This window comes from Leptonychotes weddellii, chromosome 8 (genome assembly GCF_054177405.1).
Source record: "Leptonychotes weddellii isolate Sample4059 chromosome 8, ASM5417740v2, whole genome shotgun sequence".
Lineage (NCBI taxonomy): Eukaryota > Metazoa > Chordata > Mammalia > Carnivora > Phocidae > Leptonychotes > Leptonychotes weddellii.
Genome location: NC_138376.1, coordinates 101,755,103 through 101,770,944, shown reverse-complemented (window position 1 = coordinate 101,770,944; position 15,842 = coordinate 101,755,103). Strand labels below are relative to the sequence as shown.

The 15,842-nt window shown below is 37.6% G+C and overlaps 1 protein-coding gene across 1 annotated transcript in view; it reads left to right on the top strand.

The window, feature by feature from the left end:
* MOXD1 (monooxygenase DBH like 1) overlaps window positions 1-15,842 on the top strand; it is an 88,457-nt gene that overhangs the window by 10,351 nt on the left and 62,264 nt on the right. Inside the window, exons 2-4 of the mRNA XM_081829024.1 lie at window positions 11,486-11,632; window positions 13,265-13,432; window positions 13,554-13,637. Of these exons, the coding sequence (XP_081685150.1) occupies window positions 11,486-11,632; window positions 13,265-13,432; window positions 13,554-13,637 (399 nt within the window). The remainder of the gene's footprint in view (window positions 1-11,485; window positions 11,633-13,264; window positions 13,433-13,553; window positions 13,638-15,842) is intronic.

Genomic DNA, 15,842 nt, shown 5'->3' with positions numbered 1-15,842 from the left:
TTTTTTTTTTTTTTAAAGATTTATTTATTTATTTGAGAGAGTGAGAATGAGAGAGAGTACATGAGAGGGGGGAGGGTCAGAGGGAGAAGCAGGCTCCTCGCTGAGCAGGGAGCCCGATGCGGGACTCGATCCAGGGACTCCAGGATCATGACCTGAGCCGAAGGCAGTCGCTTAACCAACTGAGCCACCCAGGCGCCCAAGAGAGGTAATATTGACAGTGTACTCTGTACTAGGCTAATCACATCAGAAGATAAGTTCTAGAATAACATTTTTAAGAGATCTAAAAGAGGATTACAAACCTGGTTGAAATCTCTGGAAGTTGGGGTTCCCTGGGTAATGGGAAAGAACTGTCAGTGTTTTGTCTGGAGAAAGAATGATTAGAAAGATGTGATCATTGTTTTTGAAATAGGGGACAGTCTTCCTCAAGAAATATGGATTAGATGCTCCCTGTTAGGCTCCAGAAGGAAGAAAAAAGACTCAATTAATATATTAAAGCGTAGAAGATTTTATTTAGTTCAGTGTGACAAATGCATTTCTGACAATGAGAGGTCTTAAAATTGAATGAGTTGCCTTGTGAAGTTGTAAATTCATGAGCTTTTCACTAGAGGTATTAAATAATGTGTAATCATCTCTTTAAAAATATTTTTGAGAGAGGAGCACCTGGGTGGCACAGTCGGTTGAGCGTCTGACTCTTGGTTTTGGCTCAGGTCATGACCTCAGAGTCATGAGATTGAGCCCTGCATCGGGGTCTGAGTTCAGTAGGGAATCTGCTTGAGATTCTCTCTCTTCCTCTCCCTCTGCCCCTCCCACATTCATGCTCTCTCTTTCTCAAATAACTGATCTTTTAAAAAAATATTTTAAGAGAATTCCTCCTTTGGTGGGAGCTAGGATCAAGGGTCTTTCAGGTTGTCTTCCAGCTTTAGGGTGATGCTAAAAATAACTTTATTCCACATTCATGCTTTTAGGTTATTCAAGAACTCAATAGAAGAGAAGATATTAGCAACTATATTGGAAACTGTCTATGTTGTTTTTTACCCTGCCTCAGAAGTTGTCCTGTCTCTGTGGACAGGTGTGCACTGCCCCATTACAGTGGATGTGAGGGTGTTTCATCTTCCTACTGTGTGTTTCAGTATATTTGAATTATGTATAGTGTATGTGGTTTAGTGAATGTGTATTTGAAATCTCAAAAAAAAAAAAAGGAAAGAACACTTTGTGACTTGTATATACTCAGAAGAATTTGGAGGGCTTCAAGAGAGAAACGGAATGTGAAGTTGGTGAGTTTCTGAAACTTGGTAGCGGCATTATTTTGATTTATCTCCTCCCAGTCTGCATATTCTCTGTCTCCCACCCTTCCCACCCCGGGAAGATGTCTAGGTAGATACCTCAAATTTAACCTCATTCACCCTCAACCTGTTTCTTTCCCACCTTCCTAGTCTCAGTAAATGGCATCTCCTGGTAGCTCCAGTCAAAGCTTAGGAGTCTTTCTTTAGTCTCCTCTTTCCTACACCCACATATGAAACACATCTTCAGGTTCTGTTGACTCTTCCTCCAAGCTAAATCGAAAACCTGCCCCCTTCCCTTCAATTTTACTCTTACCACTCAAGCACAGACCACCCGGACCACCGCATGACTCCTGTCTCCTTTTTTTTTTTTAAGATTTATTTATTTATTTGAGAGAGAGAGGGAGAGCGTGCACACACTAGTCGGGGGAGGGGCAGAGGAAGAGCATCTTAAAACACTCTCCTCTGAGCATGGAGCTCAACGTGGGGCTCAATCTCATGACCCTGAGATCCATGACCTGAGCTGAAAGCAAGAGTTGGTTGCTTAACTGACTGAGCCACCCAGGCACCCCATGACTTCTGTCTTCTGACCACCACTCTTATTCCTTCTTGTCATCCTCTACATGGTAGCCACAGTAACATACACACACACACACACACACACACACTTTTTCATATCAATCAGAATATGTCACTTGCTGCTTAAAGCTCAGATGACTTTTATATAAGCTTAGTATTAAATTTGAACTCCCTACACTAACCTATAAGGTATCATAAATTCTGGGGCCTCCTTTGATCCCTGTTGACCTCTTTCCTGGGCACTATATAGTTCAGCCACCTGGCTTTTATTTGCTTCCTCAAACTGGATACCCACCCCCGTTCAGGTCTTTTCCCATAGCTGCCCTCCCTTCCTGGAATCTGCTTCCTCTATAACCTCTTGTGGCTGGCTCCTAATTGTAGTTTATTTCTCAGAGTAAGTATCATTGCCTCAGTAGTGGCTTTTCTGATCACTCAGCCTGAAGGCTTTCCAGTCACTCTCTATCATCTGTTTTATTCTCCTTTAAGTATTTATTATCTAGACATTTTGGTTATATTATTATTAAAAATAATTTTTAAATTGCTTCCCTCCCCTCAACTAAATTATGACTTTGATCGGAGTAGGGATTTTGTCTGCTGTCCTGTATAGTCATGTGCCTCCAATCCTACAGCAGGGGCTGAGGAATACTAGTTGCTGAATGAAATATGTGTTGGAAGAAAGGAGAAGGAAGGAAGGCGGGAAGGAGGGAGGAAGAAAGGAATGAATGAAGGAAGGAAGGAAGGAAAGAAAAGAGGAAGGAACCAGTTTTCAAAATTTACTTCTTGCATACATACAGTGGTCATGGGTAGTTAAGAAAAGTCATCTAAAATTTAAAAAACTAAGATGGTGGAATAGGATGAAGGTAAAATATTATCTTATTTCTGTGATAAAACCTAAAATTGCTTGTTTTTTTTCCATTGAAGTTTATTGTCAACTTAAAGAGTCAAAATGTTCATTTTACATTCTATCTCTGATAATTCTATGATTATAGCAAAGTATTAAATTACTCTACATGAAAACTGAACTGAGATGATTGGCTGTAGGGGAAAATCCAGGATGTGTATTTTCAGAACGTGGCACTTAAAGAACAAACAGATTGCTCAGGTGGGCCCCTTATTGGAACGCAAGCTAATAGGGTTCCTATTTTGGCATTCCAGTAGCTATTTAACAGATCCCTTATTAGACCTAAAGAGTTTCAATTTTATCTGAAGTGGTTTCTAGAAGGCGAGCCCCTTCTGTTTTGACATTCCACTCCGGTTTCTAAGATTAGTGAAGAAATAACTTATTAAAACCAGCTTACTCTGAAATCTGAAAATTATATAGTTTGTTTATACAGTTCATGATATTTTTAGGATCAAGATTCTCTTTAACACAAAAATATGTATTATTACACTACCGATATTATTAAACCACCATGACACTTACTATAGAAATTGATATCACAAACAGAAATGTTTGAACTCACAAGGGTTTTGAGATTCAGAAAAAGAAGGAAAAACTACAAGCACCTGTTGAAGAAAGTGATGGCAGATGGTAACATTTTTCTCAAGGTTCCCCTGCAGCTGTGCTTACATTTGGTTTTCCAGGCTGAACAGGGTTTATTCATATCTTTTATTACACCCAGAAGAGTTTTCACTTCATCCTGCTTACCACAGTACCAGTCAAAGCTCTTTTCTGTTGCAGAGATTTTATTCAAGAGAGAGAAAAAAAAGATTGACAATGACTAAGAACCAATTTAACATCTGTGTAATCATGTTTTTTAACAAGAGATTGTAGCAATCGTGCAGATTTTCAAAGCCAGCTTTTTGAATGTTAGTTTTAAAGTGGCAGTCAGGACTCCTGCCTATCATGCCAAGTGATAAATGCCAACGGATGCTCATGCTGCCTTACTTTACTCTTGCCACACAGCATTTTGAAATCTCAATGATATATTTCATCATTTTTTTCAAAGCCTGTGTTCAAAAGGCAAAATATCCTGTGAGAACATGTTTCATTTTTATGACACAACTGCGGATTAACTTTATTGCTGGAGTCTAATTATCAACTCAGATTTTCAAGGGTAATAGGTAATATTTTATCTTTAAAAGGTAAAGCAAGCTAAGCACCTGATTAAAATAATAATCCACAATAAAAGCAAAAACTAATACCTTAATGACAATTCCTATTAAAGTTGATTTTTTTTTTAAGATTTTTTGTTTATTTGAGAGAGAGAGAGTGAGAGAACACAAGCAGGGGGCAGAGGCAGAGGGAGAGGGAGAAGCAGGCTCCCCGCTGAGCAGGGAGCCCACTGCGGGCCTCGATCCAAGGACCCTGGGATCATGACCTGAGCCGAAGGCAGATGCTTAACTGACTGAGCCACCCAGGCACCCTGAAGTTAATCTTAATGTAGATATTTGAGTTAGAATATGATTGAAATCCACATAAAGGGGCGGCTGGGTGGCTCAGTAGGTTAAGCGTCTGCCTTTGGCTCAGGTCATGATCCCAGGGTCCTGGGATTGAGCCGGGCCTCGGGCTCTCTGCTCAGCAGGAAGCCTGCTTCTCCCTCTGCTTCTGCTGTTCCCCCTACTTGTGTGCTCTATCTGTCAAATAAAGAAAATCTAAAAAAAAAAAAAAAAATCCATATAAAGCCATTTAGCTAGAGTAACATAACTTCACATTTCACTTTACAGAACATTAGAACTGAATAAACATGAAGAAGAATGACTTCTTCAAATTTACATAATTAAAACATCTTCAAATTTTATTTTTAAACTTACAAAATCTTTACAGAATCATGATTCGCTGAATCCTCCTCAACCCTCTTGTCCTCATAAAGTCCATTTTTTTATTTTTATTTTTATTTTTTTTTTAGATTTTATTTATTTATTTGAGACAGAGAGAATGAGAGAGAGAGAGCACATGAGAGGGGGGAGGGTCAGAGGGAGAAGCAGACTCCCTGCTGAGCAGGGAGCCCAATGCGGGACTCGATCCAGGGACTCCAGGATCATGACCTGAGCCGAAGGCAGTCGCTTAACCAACTGAGCCACCCAGGCGCCCAGTAAAGTCCATTTTTAATGATACTTAATTGAAGCCTACTTTTATCAGTATTTCATGTTAATTTATAATATATACAATATATATCATACAATTAGATTTTTATAATGGCTGTGACATCCGACCATGACAGTGAGAGTTGTGTTGTGATCAATATTCCTATTTTTATTGTAAAAGTCTTAGAATATCAAGCACTATGGGAAGATGGCTGAGGAATGGCCTTTACCATGGATGTACAATAGTGCTCTATCTGGCTCTGTTTGCCAAATAGGATCTGGAATGGGGGTAAAAGGGGTGCCATTCTGTTCTAATTGTAAAGGTGAAAATCAGATTGTAAAAGTGATCTGGGAGAATTTCCTGAATATCTTATTAGTACTGTACAGTATGGTTTTGTGAATATAAATTTCGAGGTGATATTATTGGTATTCAGGCTCATAATTGGTCAATGTTTTACTGTCAATTTCATTCTGCAGGTTATTTTTTTTCCCCCCCAAGAGGATAATGATACAAAATAACGATTCCATGTAATTATCCACTCAGATAACACGTATCCCTTTGTCAAACTGTGAGGTAACTGCTAAACTCACTGAGCATACTTTTTTAGGTTTAGCCAATCTGCACGAAGGATTTTCAAGATTGACTGTTCTTTGGGTGACTTGCTTTCTTTTCAACTCTTCTTTCCTCCCTCCCTTCCTTCTTTTCTTCCTCCTGGCAAGAACAGTTGAACGGTAGGAAATTTGGGACTCAGATTTTTTTTTTGCCTTTTTTTGCCTTTTTCTCTCCTCCTTAATTGCGCTTTTAAGGTTTGCCAATATGCCATTTTTTACTTGTAAAATATTGACACCATTAAGGTGGTGTTTGGTTAGTTCATGTATTTTCTTAATACAGATTGAAGGAAGAAAGAAGGTGCTGCTGGGGAATACTATTGCTCCCCCCAAGTTAAACTATTTCCATACCAGTAAGATGTGAATATTGGATTGATGGTTCTTGAGTTCTTATCTTTTATTTCCAAAATTATCCCCTTATTTAGAATTAGCAAAAGGAAAGGCAGGATGCTCCCTTTAAAATTACACATATTTAATAAGCATCTGCAATATGCAAGTCGCTCAGGATATAAATTCGCATTTGAAAACATTCTGAAACATGGTTTCTCTCTCTTAGATCTTTTTTTTTTTTTTTTTGCATTTTTTGTTGTTGCTTTATTTCTTTAAAATAGGTAGGGAATGCCCTCTTAGTGTAAAACAGTTTCAAAGAGCTATTGCATGTGTAAACTTTTTTTTTTTTCTAAATGCTGATGTCGGTTTCATAAGATTCATGTCCATTTAGGGCTAAAAGGTCACAGCAACGTTCCCAGATTTCAGGACCAGATGTGTCTGCATGGCAGATCATGCCGACTCAAACTCACGCTAGCATCTGGTTAAACACATTCCACACCGATCTTAACCATATGTAAATGTAATTGAGAGCAATTGAGAAAATAATCTGTCTCCCTCTTTTTGTTCCATTTACAGCACCAACAACTATATTATAAAGGTACCAATTTATAACTGGATTGATAAGATTCACTTTCTATTTCCAGGCAATTACCACATGGTAGAGAAGATAATTCTGTATCTAGAATATATTGCAGGCTACATGGGAATGCCAAAGAGGAGTAAGGATTCTAAGAGGGAATGAGCACTTCCAGTTGAAATGATCAAAGAAAACTTCCTGGAGGAGATAGTCAGGAGTCTTGAAGAGAAGTATTTCAATGGAGTTAAGTATCAAAGGGTGGAGTTAGTAGAGAGGATTTCTCAGTGGGCTGAAGAGAGTGGGGGAGGGGTAGAAAAGAAAGAGTGTGAACAAAAGCAAAGAGATGGAAAAAGGCAGAATTTGAGGGGAATAAGAAATATATAATAGAGATCATGTGGTAGGATTAATGACAGACATTGAAAAACCAGGTTAGGCTAAATTGTAGAAAAACCTGAATCTAAATTTTAGAACTTTGTACTATATGCCATTGAATAAAATACAGTGACACATTGAGAGTAATTTTGACAGAAATAATGCAGGTGATAGTCTGAAGTGAGGTAGAAGAAATTGTACTAGAGTAGAAGTAAAAGATGGGATATTTTTTCAAAGGAGGAACTGATAGGATTGTGGAAGTGTGAATAACAGAGGAAGAAGTTAAAGAAGACAGCAATTTTGAATTTGGATGGTGGGAGAATGGCAGGATACTGAAATAAATTCAGGAAAACAAGTCTTACAGACAAAGGATGAATACAATTTTGGATATATTGCACTCTGAAGTGACAACTAAGACTTCCAAGTGGAATTATCCAATAAACTTTTGGATATGTGAAGGTGGTGATTGGAAACTCTTGGAGTAGATGAGATTCCCAAAGGTTGAAATATGAAGAAAGGAGATAATGTCAAGGACAGAATTTCATGTTTATGGTTAAAGAATGGAAATAAGAGAGATAAACTGTCAGAAGTAGACAGTCAACAGTGGGGCTGTCCAGAAGTGGGGAGTGTGGACATCCTTGTCTTATTCCCAAGACTTACTTGTTTCCAAACTTAGGGGAAGAATTTAGTTTTTCATCATTAACTATGATGTTTACTGTAGGATTTTTTTGTAGATGCTTTTTATAAGGTTAAGAACGTACCCTTCTGTTGCTAGTTTACTGAGAGATTTTACCATGAATGAATGTTTCAAAATGGTTTTTCTGCATTTATTAAGATGATTGCGTGGTTTTCTTTTTTAGACTTCAATATGATGAATTGCATTGATTGTTTTTGTAATGTTGAACCAACTCTGCATGATAATGATATATTATCCTTTTTTAAAAATCACTAAATTCTATTTGCTAATACATATTTTTGTAATGTCTTTGATTTTGGTGTCAGGGTAATGCTGGCATCCAACAATGAGTTAGACAGTGCTCCCTGTTCTTTACCTTCTGGAAGAATTTGTGAAGGATTGATATTACCTCTTCCTTAAATATTTGGTGAAATTCCAAGTGAAAGCAACTTGGCTTAGAATTTTCTTTGTAAGAAGGTTTTTACCCATGAGTAGACTATAGGGCTATTCAGAGTATCTGTTTTCGTTAATAAATTTTGCTGGTTTGTGTCTTTCAAACTTTGCCTGTTTATCATCTAAATTATCCAAGTTTCTTACATCTAGGTGTGCATATTATTAACCTTTTAATGCCTGTAGGGTCTAATGTAATATTTCCCTTTTATTTCATTTACATCTATTTGGTTTCTACTTGTCCCATCTGCTCTTTGTTTTATATTTCTCTTCTCTTCTGCTTTCTTTTAGATTAGTATTTTTTATGAGTCCAAAAAGTGAATATTATTTGGGATAGAAAGAAGGCAAGATGTGACCTGTCATGTCTCATAACTGAAATTCTCTTAAAGTGAGATGCATGATCATAAGCTGAGGGTGGGGAAATGTTGGCATCTTAAATAGAGAAGGTTAGAATATTTGTCTCGGGAGGCATCCTGAGAAAATAGTAAGAGATTAACATGTGGATTTCTAAGCATTAGGAAGGGCCAGCTCAAGTAAACATGTAACTGATAATTCTATCTTGATAGCTAGGCTATGCTAGGCTCAAATCTGAAGACATGTATCAAAATAGGCCTTAAGAACTGGAAAATTTGGAGAAAATATAATGGAATTACGGTGGTGCTTAGGACATTTCACATTTCAGTCATAATAAAATCCATTCATGTTTCCCTTAATAAGTTTGAAGATATCAGCATCTTTTAGACAATCATATTTTGCCAGGAGTCTTGAGCTTTGACTTAACTGGCAGCTCTCTTTTCACAATCTTGAACACTCAGCAGTTTACGTAGGGTAGACGTGCTCGAGACGTGTTCACTTCAGGGAGACCTGAGTGAAGTTTCTCCCATTTTCTCATAGCTAAGTTATCTGAAAAGCCAGAAAAAGGTTGAATAGCTGAAAGAAATTGTTATTGGTGAGTGGAAATAGAAGGAATGGAAAGTTGGCGGGCCAGCTGGATATTCTGTGGGACTAACGGGTTTGGAAACATACTTGCAAGACCAGGATAATTATTCTACTCTTCAAACTGATTGCATTTTGTGTTGTATTCTTTTGGTTTGTAAAAACTGTGATTGCTTGAATTGTGTAGTGAAAGGTGAACGCAGTATAGAGGCACAGTTTATCCTAATCCCTCGCTGTCTATAGACATTATTATTTCATCTACGCATTGAAAATCTGTGTGATCAAAAGTGGGAAAATCACAGTATGACAGGAATATTTCATTTGAATTGTTTTCACTGTTACAACCAGTTCTCAGAATAAATTTTTTGACAGCCCCCAACTTTAGCAGTAGAAAAAGTAATGTTTTATGTAAAAAACCAACCAAACAAACAAATAAACAAACAAAACAAACCAACAAACCTTAATGTAGATATTTTCCGTAGACAGAAAAATATAAACTAACCCATACTTTTCCTGCAGTGGCCACTACGGTGTATAACAGTGGAGAAGGATACAGACTTGAGTCAGACTGTCTGGTTTTAAACACTGGCTTTTCTACTTACCAGCTGTGTGATCCTAGACAAGATGCTTAACCTTCTTTTTTAAAAGATTTTTAATTAATTTATTTATTTTTGAGGGAGAGAGAGCATAAGTGAGGGAAGAAGCAGAGGTAGAAGCAGAATCCCTGCTGAGCAGGGAGCCTGATTCGGGACTTGATCCTGGAACCATATGGGACTAGATCCTAGGACCCCGGGATCATGACCTGAGCAGACGGCAGCCGCTTAACCAACTGAGCCACCCAGACATCCAAGATGCTTAACCTTCTTATGCTTTAGTGTCTTTGTCTGTGAAATAGGAAAACAGTTTTGTCTCACAGACCTGATGTGAAGGTGGAAATGAGTTAATGCATGTATTAATACATGCTTAAACTGGGCCTGTTGCATGGGATGTACTCAGTGAGTTGTAGTTGTCACCAGGGTGAAAAAAGATTAGTTAGGGGGCGCCTGGGTGGCTCAGTTGTTGGGCGTCTGCCTTCAGCTCAGGTCATGATCCTGGAGTCCCAGGATCGAGTCCCGCATCAGGCTCCCTGCTCGGCGGGAAGCCTGCTTCTCCCTCTCCCACTCCCCCTGCTTGTGTTCCCTCTCTCGCTGGGTCTCTGTCAAATAAATAAATAAAGTCTTTAAAAAAAAAAAAAAAGATTAGTTAGGCTCTGTGCATCACCAATAATGGGTCTGAGCATATATCTGAATGTCAAATTTACACATACTTGATAGCTACCTTAAAAAGGTACTAGGAATAAAAATGCAAAATGCCATCCATTTGAGTGTGACATTTACAATTTAAGTTTTTTCCTGGTATACTTATGTATGTATGTATGTATGTATGTATACATTACTATATATATATAGTAATGTATTAGTAAGGGCCAAGTGGTAGTATAGTAGGCGAATGGTAAGATATAGCAAGTAAATGGCATGTGGTCTAGGGAAATATTTTGGATAAAAACTAAACTACATTGCAAGGGGAAAGGATATTAGCATTAAATTGGCAATAACCATTATAGGCAATTTCCCCCCCCATACTGTTTCATTTCTTTATCTTTCAAAATCCATAAAATAGGTATGTATTAACCCCATTTTACTAATGTTAGAACAAAAGCTCACAGAGTTTGACTTCAACAATTCTCCAAGGCTATTTAGGGGTAGAGCTAGGGGTCGGTCAGGTCCTCGCCATTTGATTTCAAAGCCCATGGCCTCTCCATTGCATTTGTCTGCCTCCCAGAAGTGATCTGTATACCACTGATCAAATTTAGTACAAAAATCATAGCTGATCCATAAAACAAAATTTCCCCAGTTTTTCAATATCTTGTAATTGAACGAGTTTCATTTCTTTCCATACTTTCCCATTGCATTTCATTTTAATAAGCATTTGCTACTAAAACACATACTGAAATGACCTGTAACTTTGGGGTTAACAGTGGAAAAAGTGCTTACCTTGGGTTGGTTCTATCTTTGTCATAAACTAGTCAATTCACTTTGGAGCCAGCCGTTTCACAGTGTGGAAGTTCCTCTTTTCATTTGTATAATGGAGGAAAAGTACTAGGTGATCTTGAATGTCTGTTTATTCCATCTCTTTCAATGCTCTATGATACTGAGAAATCCTCTCTACTAACTCCACCCTTTGATACTTAACTCCATTGAAATACTTCTTCTCTTCAAGACTCCTGACTCTATCTCCTCCAGGAAGTTTTCTTTGATCATTTCAACTGGAAGTGCTCATTCCCTCTTAGAATCCTTACTCCTCTTTGGCATTCCCATGTAGCCTGCAATATATTCTAGATACAGAATTATCTTCTCTACCATGTGGTGATTGTAAATCTATATCGCATTTTCCCGAAGGGCCAGAAGTTCAAATACGGACCACTTTCATAGGGAACTGATTTCCTAGTTGGGATACTCCAACTCCTTGAAAATTCCCAGGACTTTAAAAAGGACTATAGATGCAGGATTTTGTTTTTACAAACCCATATTCAGTTTTTTAAGGTCCTATAAATATTCCTAATCTCTGAATCTGGGATGTCCTAATTTTTCTTTTCCATATTTTCCACAGGATTATTTTACAAATGCAAATAGAGAGTTGAAAAAAGATGCTCAGCAAGATTACCACCTGGAGTATGCCATGGAAAATAGTACCCACACAGTAGTTGAATTTACCAGAGAACTGCATACCTGTGACATGAATGATAAGAGTATAACGGTAAGGAGTCGACGAGAGAATACATACATGAATATGTTGTTCGTTTACAGTTGTGAAACACTTTGTAGAATGAAAGGAACAAATATTTACCTTTGAAAACAAAGTCACACAGTCTGTTTTAGGATATCTTTGAAATCTTTTTAGAAGCCACAAAAATCTAAGACTATATATTTCAAGAAAGGCAATTTTTGTGTGACTCTCACATTTTCAAGGGCCATTTAAAATGAGTATGATTTTATCTGTAAGATTTCCAGCTTTTTCTCTATAAAGTTTGAGAATACACAATAGATAAAGGTTGGAAAAAATGTATTACACAAGAAGGAATGATGATACCGAATATCAGGGTATAATTCATCTGATTTGTGACTGGTTCATTTTTGTAAATTTCTAAAATTGAGATGAATAGTAGATTGATTAAAATTGCCTACTGACATGTTATACAAGATTTCTTATTGTCAGACTTCATGCAAACATTAATATCTTTATGCATATGCAAATTAAATATTTAGACGGTATATAATTCATGTGGTACTTGGGAAGTTTCCATGAATTTCTTGGATCGATTTTATTTTGTATAGATCAATCAAATTATCTTTTTTATTTGATAAATCAAAGCTTTAAAAATAGGAATGTAAAAATCTGAAGCAGTTTTGATTAACATTCAGCATAAAGAGTAAAAGAGGAAGGAAAAAAACACATGCAAAGACATGGATCACCTTTTATGTAATATACAGTGCAATTATACTTTAATTGGAAAAATAATTATAGTCATCTGACTTATTAAGAAAGAATATAGCTTTTAAAGTAAATAGCTTTTGCTTTATTATTTATTTTCAAAGTTCTTATTACAAAGATCTGGCAGACACCTTGATCTGTGGGAGGACTGAACAACTTCTTTATAACTCAGCAAGCCCTCCCCCTGCTCCAGCATCCCTTGGGCAATCTCTCTTGCTTCCTAAATGGAAACCAATTTCACCTGACAGTACTTTCCCTAGTTGGGATACCCTAGTCCCTTGGAAATTCCGAGGATTCATAAATGACTGAAGCTAGATTCTAGGATAATAAACCCCAAATCAGAAATTCCTCCTGTGTTTGCACTTTCTGTCAATTCATACACGTCACTGGGCTAGTGCTTGGGAAAAATCTATTATGAACGTAAAGGTGCTGACCTGGAAAGTCATTTTAATTTTCATTCTGCTTATTTTTTTTCCCTAAAATGTTGCATAGCATTAAAACAGGTTTTAATTTTCTAGAATCCTTGTGTCTTAACAAGAATATTTGCTTGGTAACTGTGAGTTGCTAGTTTGCAGACCTAGCGTGACAATGATTTACTGCTGCCATGTGCACGAAAGCATAACCACCGGGTCCGTTGCTCTTTGCTCTCTCTTGGAAGACATAATCTTGCATGCTGAGAGAGATCGTCTCTTCCAGAAAGAAACTCGTCTATTTGGATACTTAATGATTTAATCAAATTGACACAATTAATGCTAGAGACCATACTGAGGGCTCCAAATGTCATTATTCTCTTTTCTTCACGTCTCTATCCGGCTTTCAGTAGAGTTCTCTAAACTCAGCTCAGTGGTAAGGATGGTGCTCTCATGAGACATAATGATGCCCCTGTCTGATCACCAGGAGAGCACTGTGAGAGTGATCTGGGCTTACCATCATGAAGATGTGGGCGAAGCCGGCCCCAAGTACCATGACTCCAATCGTGGCACTAAGAGTCTGCGGCTGTTGAATCCGGAGAAAACCACCGTGTTGTCTACAGCCATACCATACTTTGACCTGGTGAATCAGGACGTAAGTTTTTTCAGGTTTTTATGATTGGAAGGGTGGGTTTCTTGAAAGCATGTGAGAGTTTTTACTTACATGCTGTTTAACCGTGTGACTTTGTGTCCCCCTCCCCTTTTTATTAAGACAGGTCCCCATCCCAAACAAAGGTACGACCTATTGGTGCCAAATGTTTAAAATCCCTGTGTTCCAGGAAAAGCATCATGTAATAAAGGTATGTGACTCACTCACAGGCTAAATTTAATGTGTATGAATGGAGGAAAAATTGTTATTAAAATGAAAATGACTAAAAGAATAGAAATGATTTTCAAGTATGTGAAAGTTATTTCAAGAACAAAGAACTGGCTTATCTGACTCATACCCTATCTTAGGAGTCACTGAATTTAGAGAGAAATCTTGGATTATAGCTAGGATTTTTGGTTTTTGTCTCCTGATTTTACTTTTTAAGGTAAAAGTTTTGGGATGCATTTGAACATTGCTAGTTATTTCTTTTTTCTTTTTTAAAAAAGATTTTATTTATTTATTTTAGAGAGAGAAAGAGAGCACGCATGCGTGCATGTGCACACAGGGTGGGGCAGGGAGGAGCAGCGGGGAGGGAAAGGGAGGGGAAAAGAATCTCAAGCCAACTCCATGCTCGATGGAGAGCCTGATGGCGGGCTCAGTCTCTCGACCCTGAGATCATGACCTGAGCCAAAATCAAGTCAGGCTCTTAACCAGGTGAGCCACCCAGGCGCCCCAACACTAGTTATTTCTTAGGCAACACTGTAGAGTTGGAATTGCTGGAGTTGCCATTTAAATAATACATTTGCATATCAATAAATTATATACAGGAAGATTACATTCCCCACCACTATTGTTTGAAAATGTCTGCTTCATTGTAAATATTGGATGTTGTCAAAAAAACATTTTTATAGTGAGTTTTTGAAAATAGGAAAACAGGAAGATTAGTGGATTCCCACAGAATTAAAAAATTCAGAATTGGGTAAGAAAGAAGCCCTGTTTGCCTGTGGCCTATAATTCCCTCCCATCTCTACCAGGAATAGTGTCCCAAAACTTTTGCATCTAGTTAGTGAATGAACAAGTATTTTTAAGGAATTACGTGTGCTTGGCTCTGTGCTAGAAACTGTTTGGTAGTTCCACAGAGGCTGAATATATAATCCATGCGTTCAAAGAACCTATAGTAAGAATGTAGGAAAAGTATCCTAGACACAGGAAAGAATAAGAATGCAATCATGCATACAAGTACTCTAAACATTCAGAAGGCCGACGTCATCAGCGTTTTGTCAGCCCCCAGACTATTTAACAAAGCAGTGTGGATGTGAGAAAGGAGCAAACTTGTAGATACTAGAATCCCGAAGGAAGTACATAGATCGACTCACAGGTTGTCTCTTGAGCTAACTACGTGCTCTCAGGTAAGTAGCTCTGGGGTAATGCCCTGGCTTCTTCGTCTGTAAAAGGTGGTCCATCATAACACTGTCCCTACTGACCTCAAAACATTTTGGCAGAGATGGAAACACTGAGTACATTCTATAAAGTGACTTAAATTTGTTAATCTCTAATATATTTGTCCAGAGGCACAGAGCTGCCTTTTATTCACACACATGATTCATAACTACTTACACAGACAAGAGGAACAGTTTGAGGGAATGTTTATTGAATTATTAAGTAGTTCTAAATATTTGTAGAGTATTTCTGTAATCAGAAGACTTACCAACAATGAGACTTCGAATGAACCACTTATCTCTGTGCAATGTTATTTTCTGTTTCTCACATGTGCCTTAATACCATGCCTAAGGCCTTCCCTTATGCCAGTGAAAAGCCTTTATCAGGGAAGTGAATGGTGTATTTATATATACTATGTGTCATGTAGTACTGTGTGTCATTTACAGTAAGTTTAATGGGAACTCAGCTTACGGGACAAATGTAAAAAACTACAGAGTCAGAAATGAAAGCGAATGTTTCACAAAATGGGTCCCTGGTTCATTTTTCAGCAAATGTTAGTTGATAGGATATGATGTCCTTAACCACTTATATCAATGCATTTTTATTCTTCATTGTTATTAATGTTAATAATTAAGTCAAATGAAAAAAAAATATTTGCTCTTAAGGGGAGTCAGTATATGTCCTAACTCTCTATGTAGGACATTTACTTGGTATCCTATCTAAGAATTTTCCATTGCATGCTTATCATAGTAATAGTCAGATATGTGGGCATGTATTAAGTATTTGGAGTTCTATTAAACGATGAAAGTTCTTTACTCCTCGCAAGAGGGGATTTGAGGGAGACACGTGTGGTTATACAAAATCTGGGTGCTGCAAAGGAGAGGGGTGGTGGCTGGAATTTAAAATTCTATTATTACTTAAGAATACCACTTATAGAATAGATTCCTGAGCTTGTTGTTAAACCCTAAAATGTTTT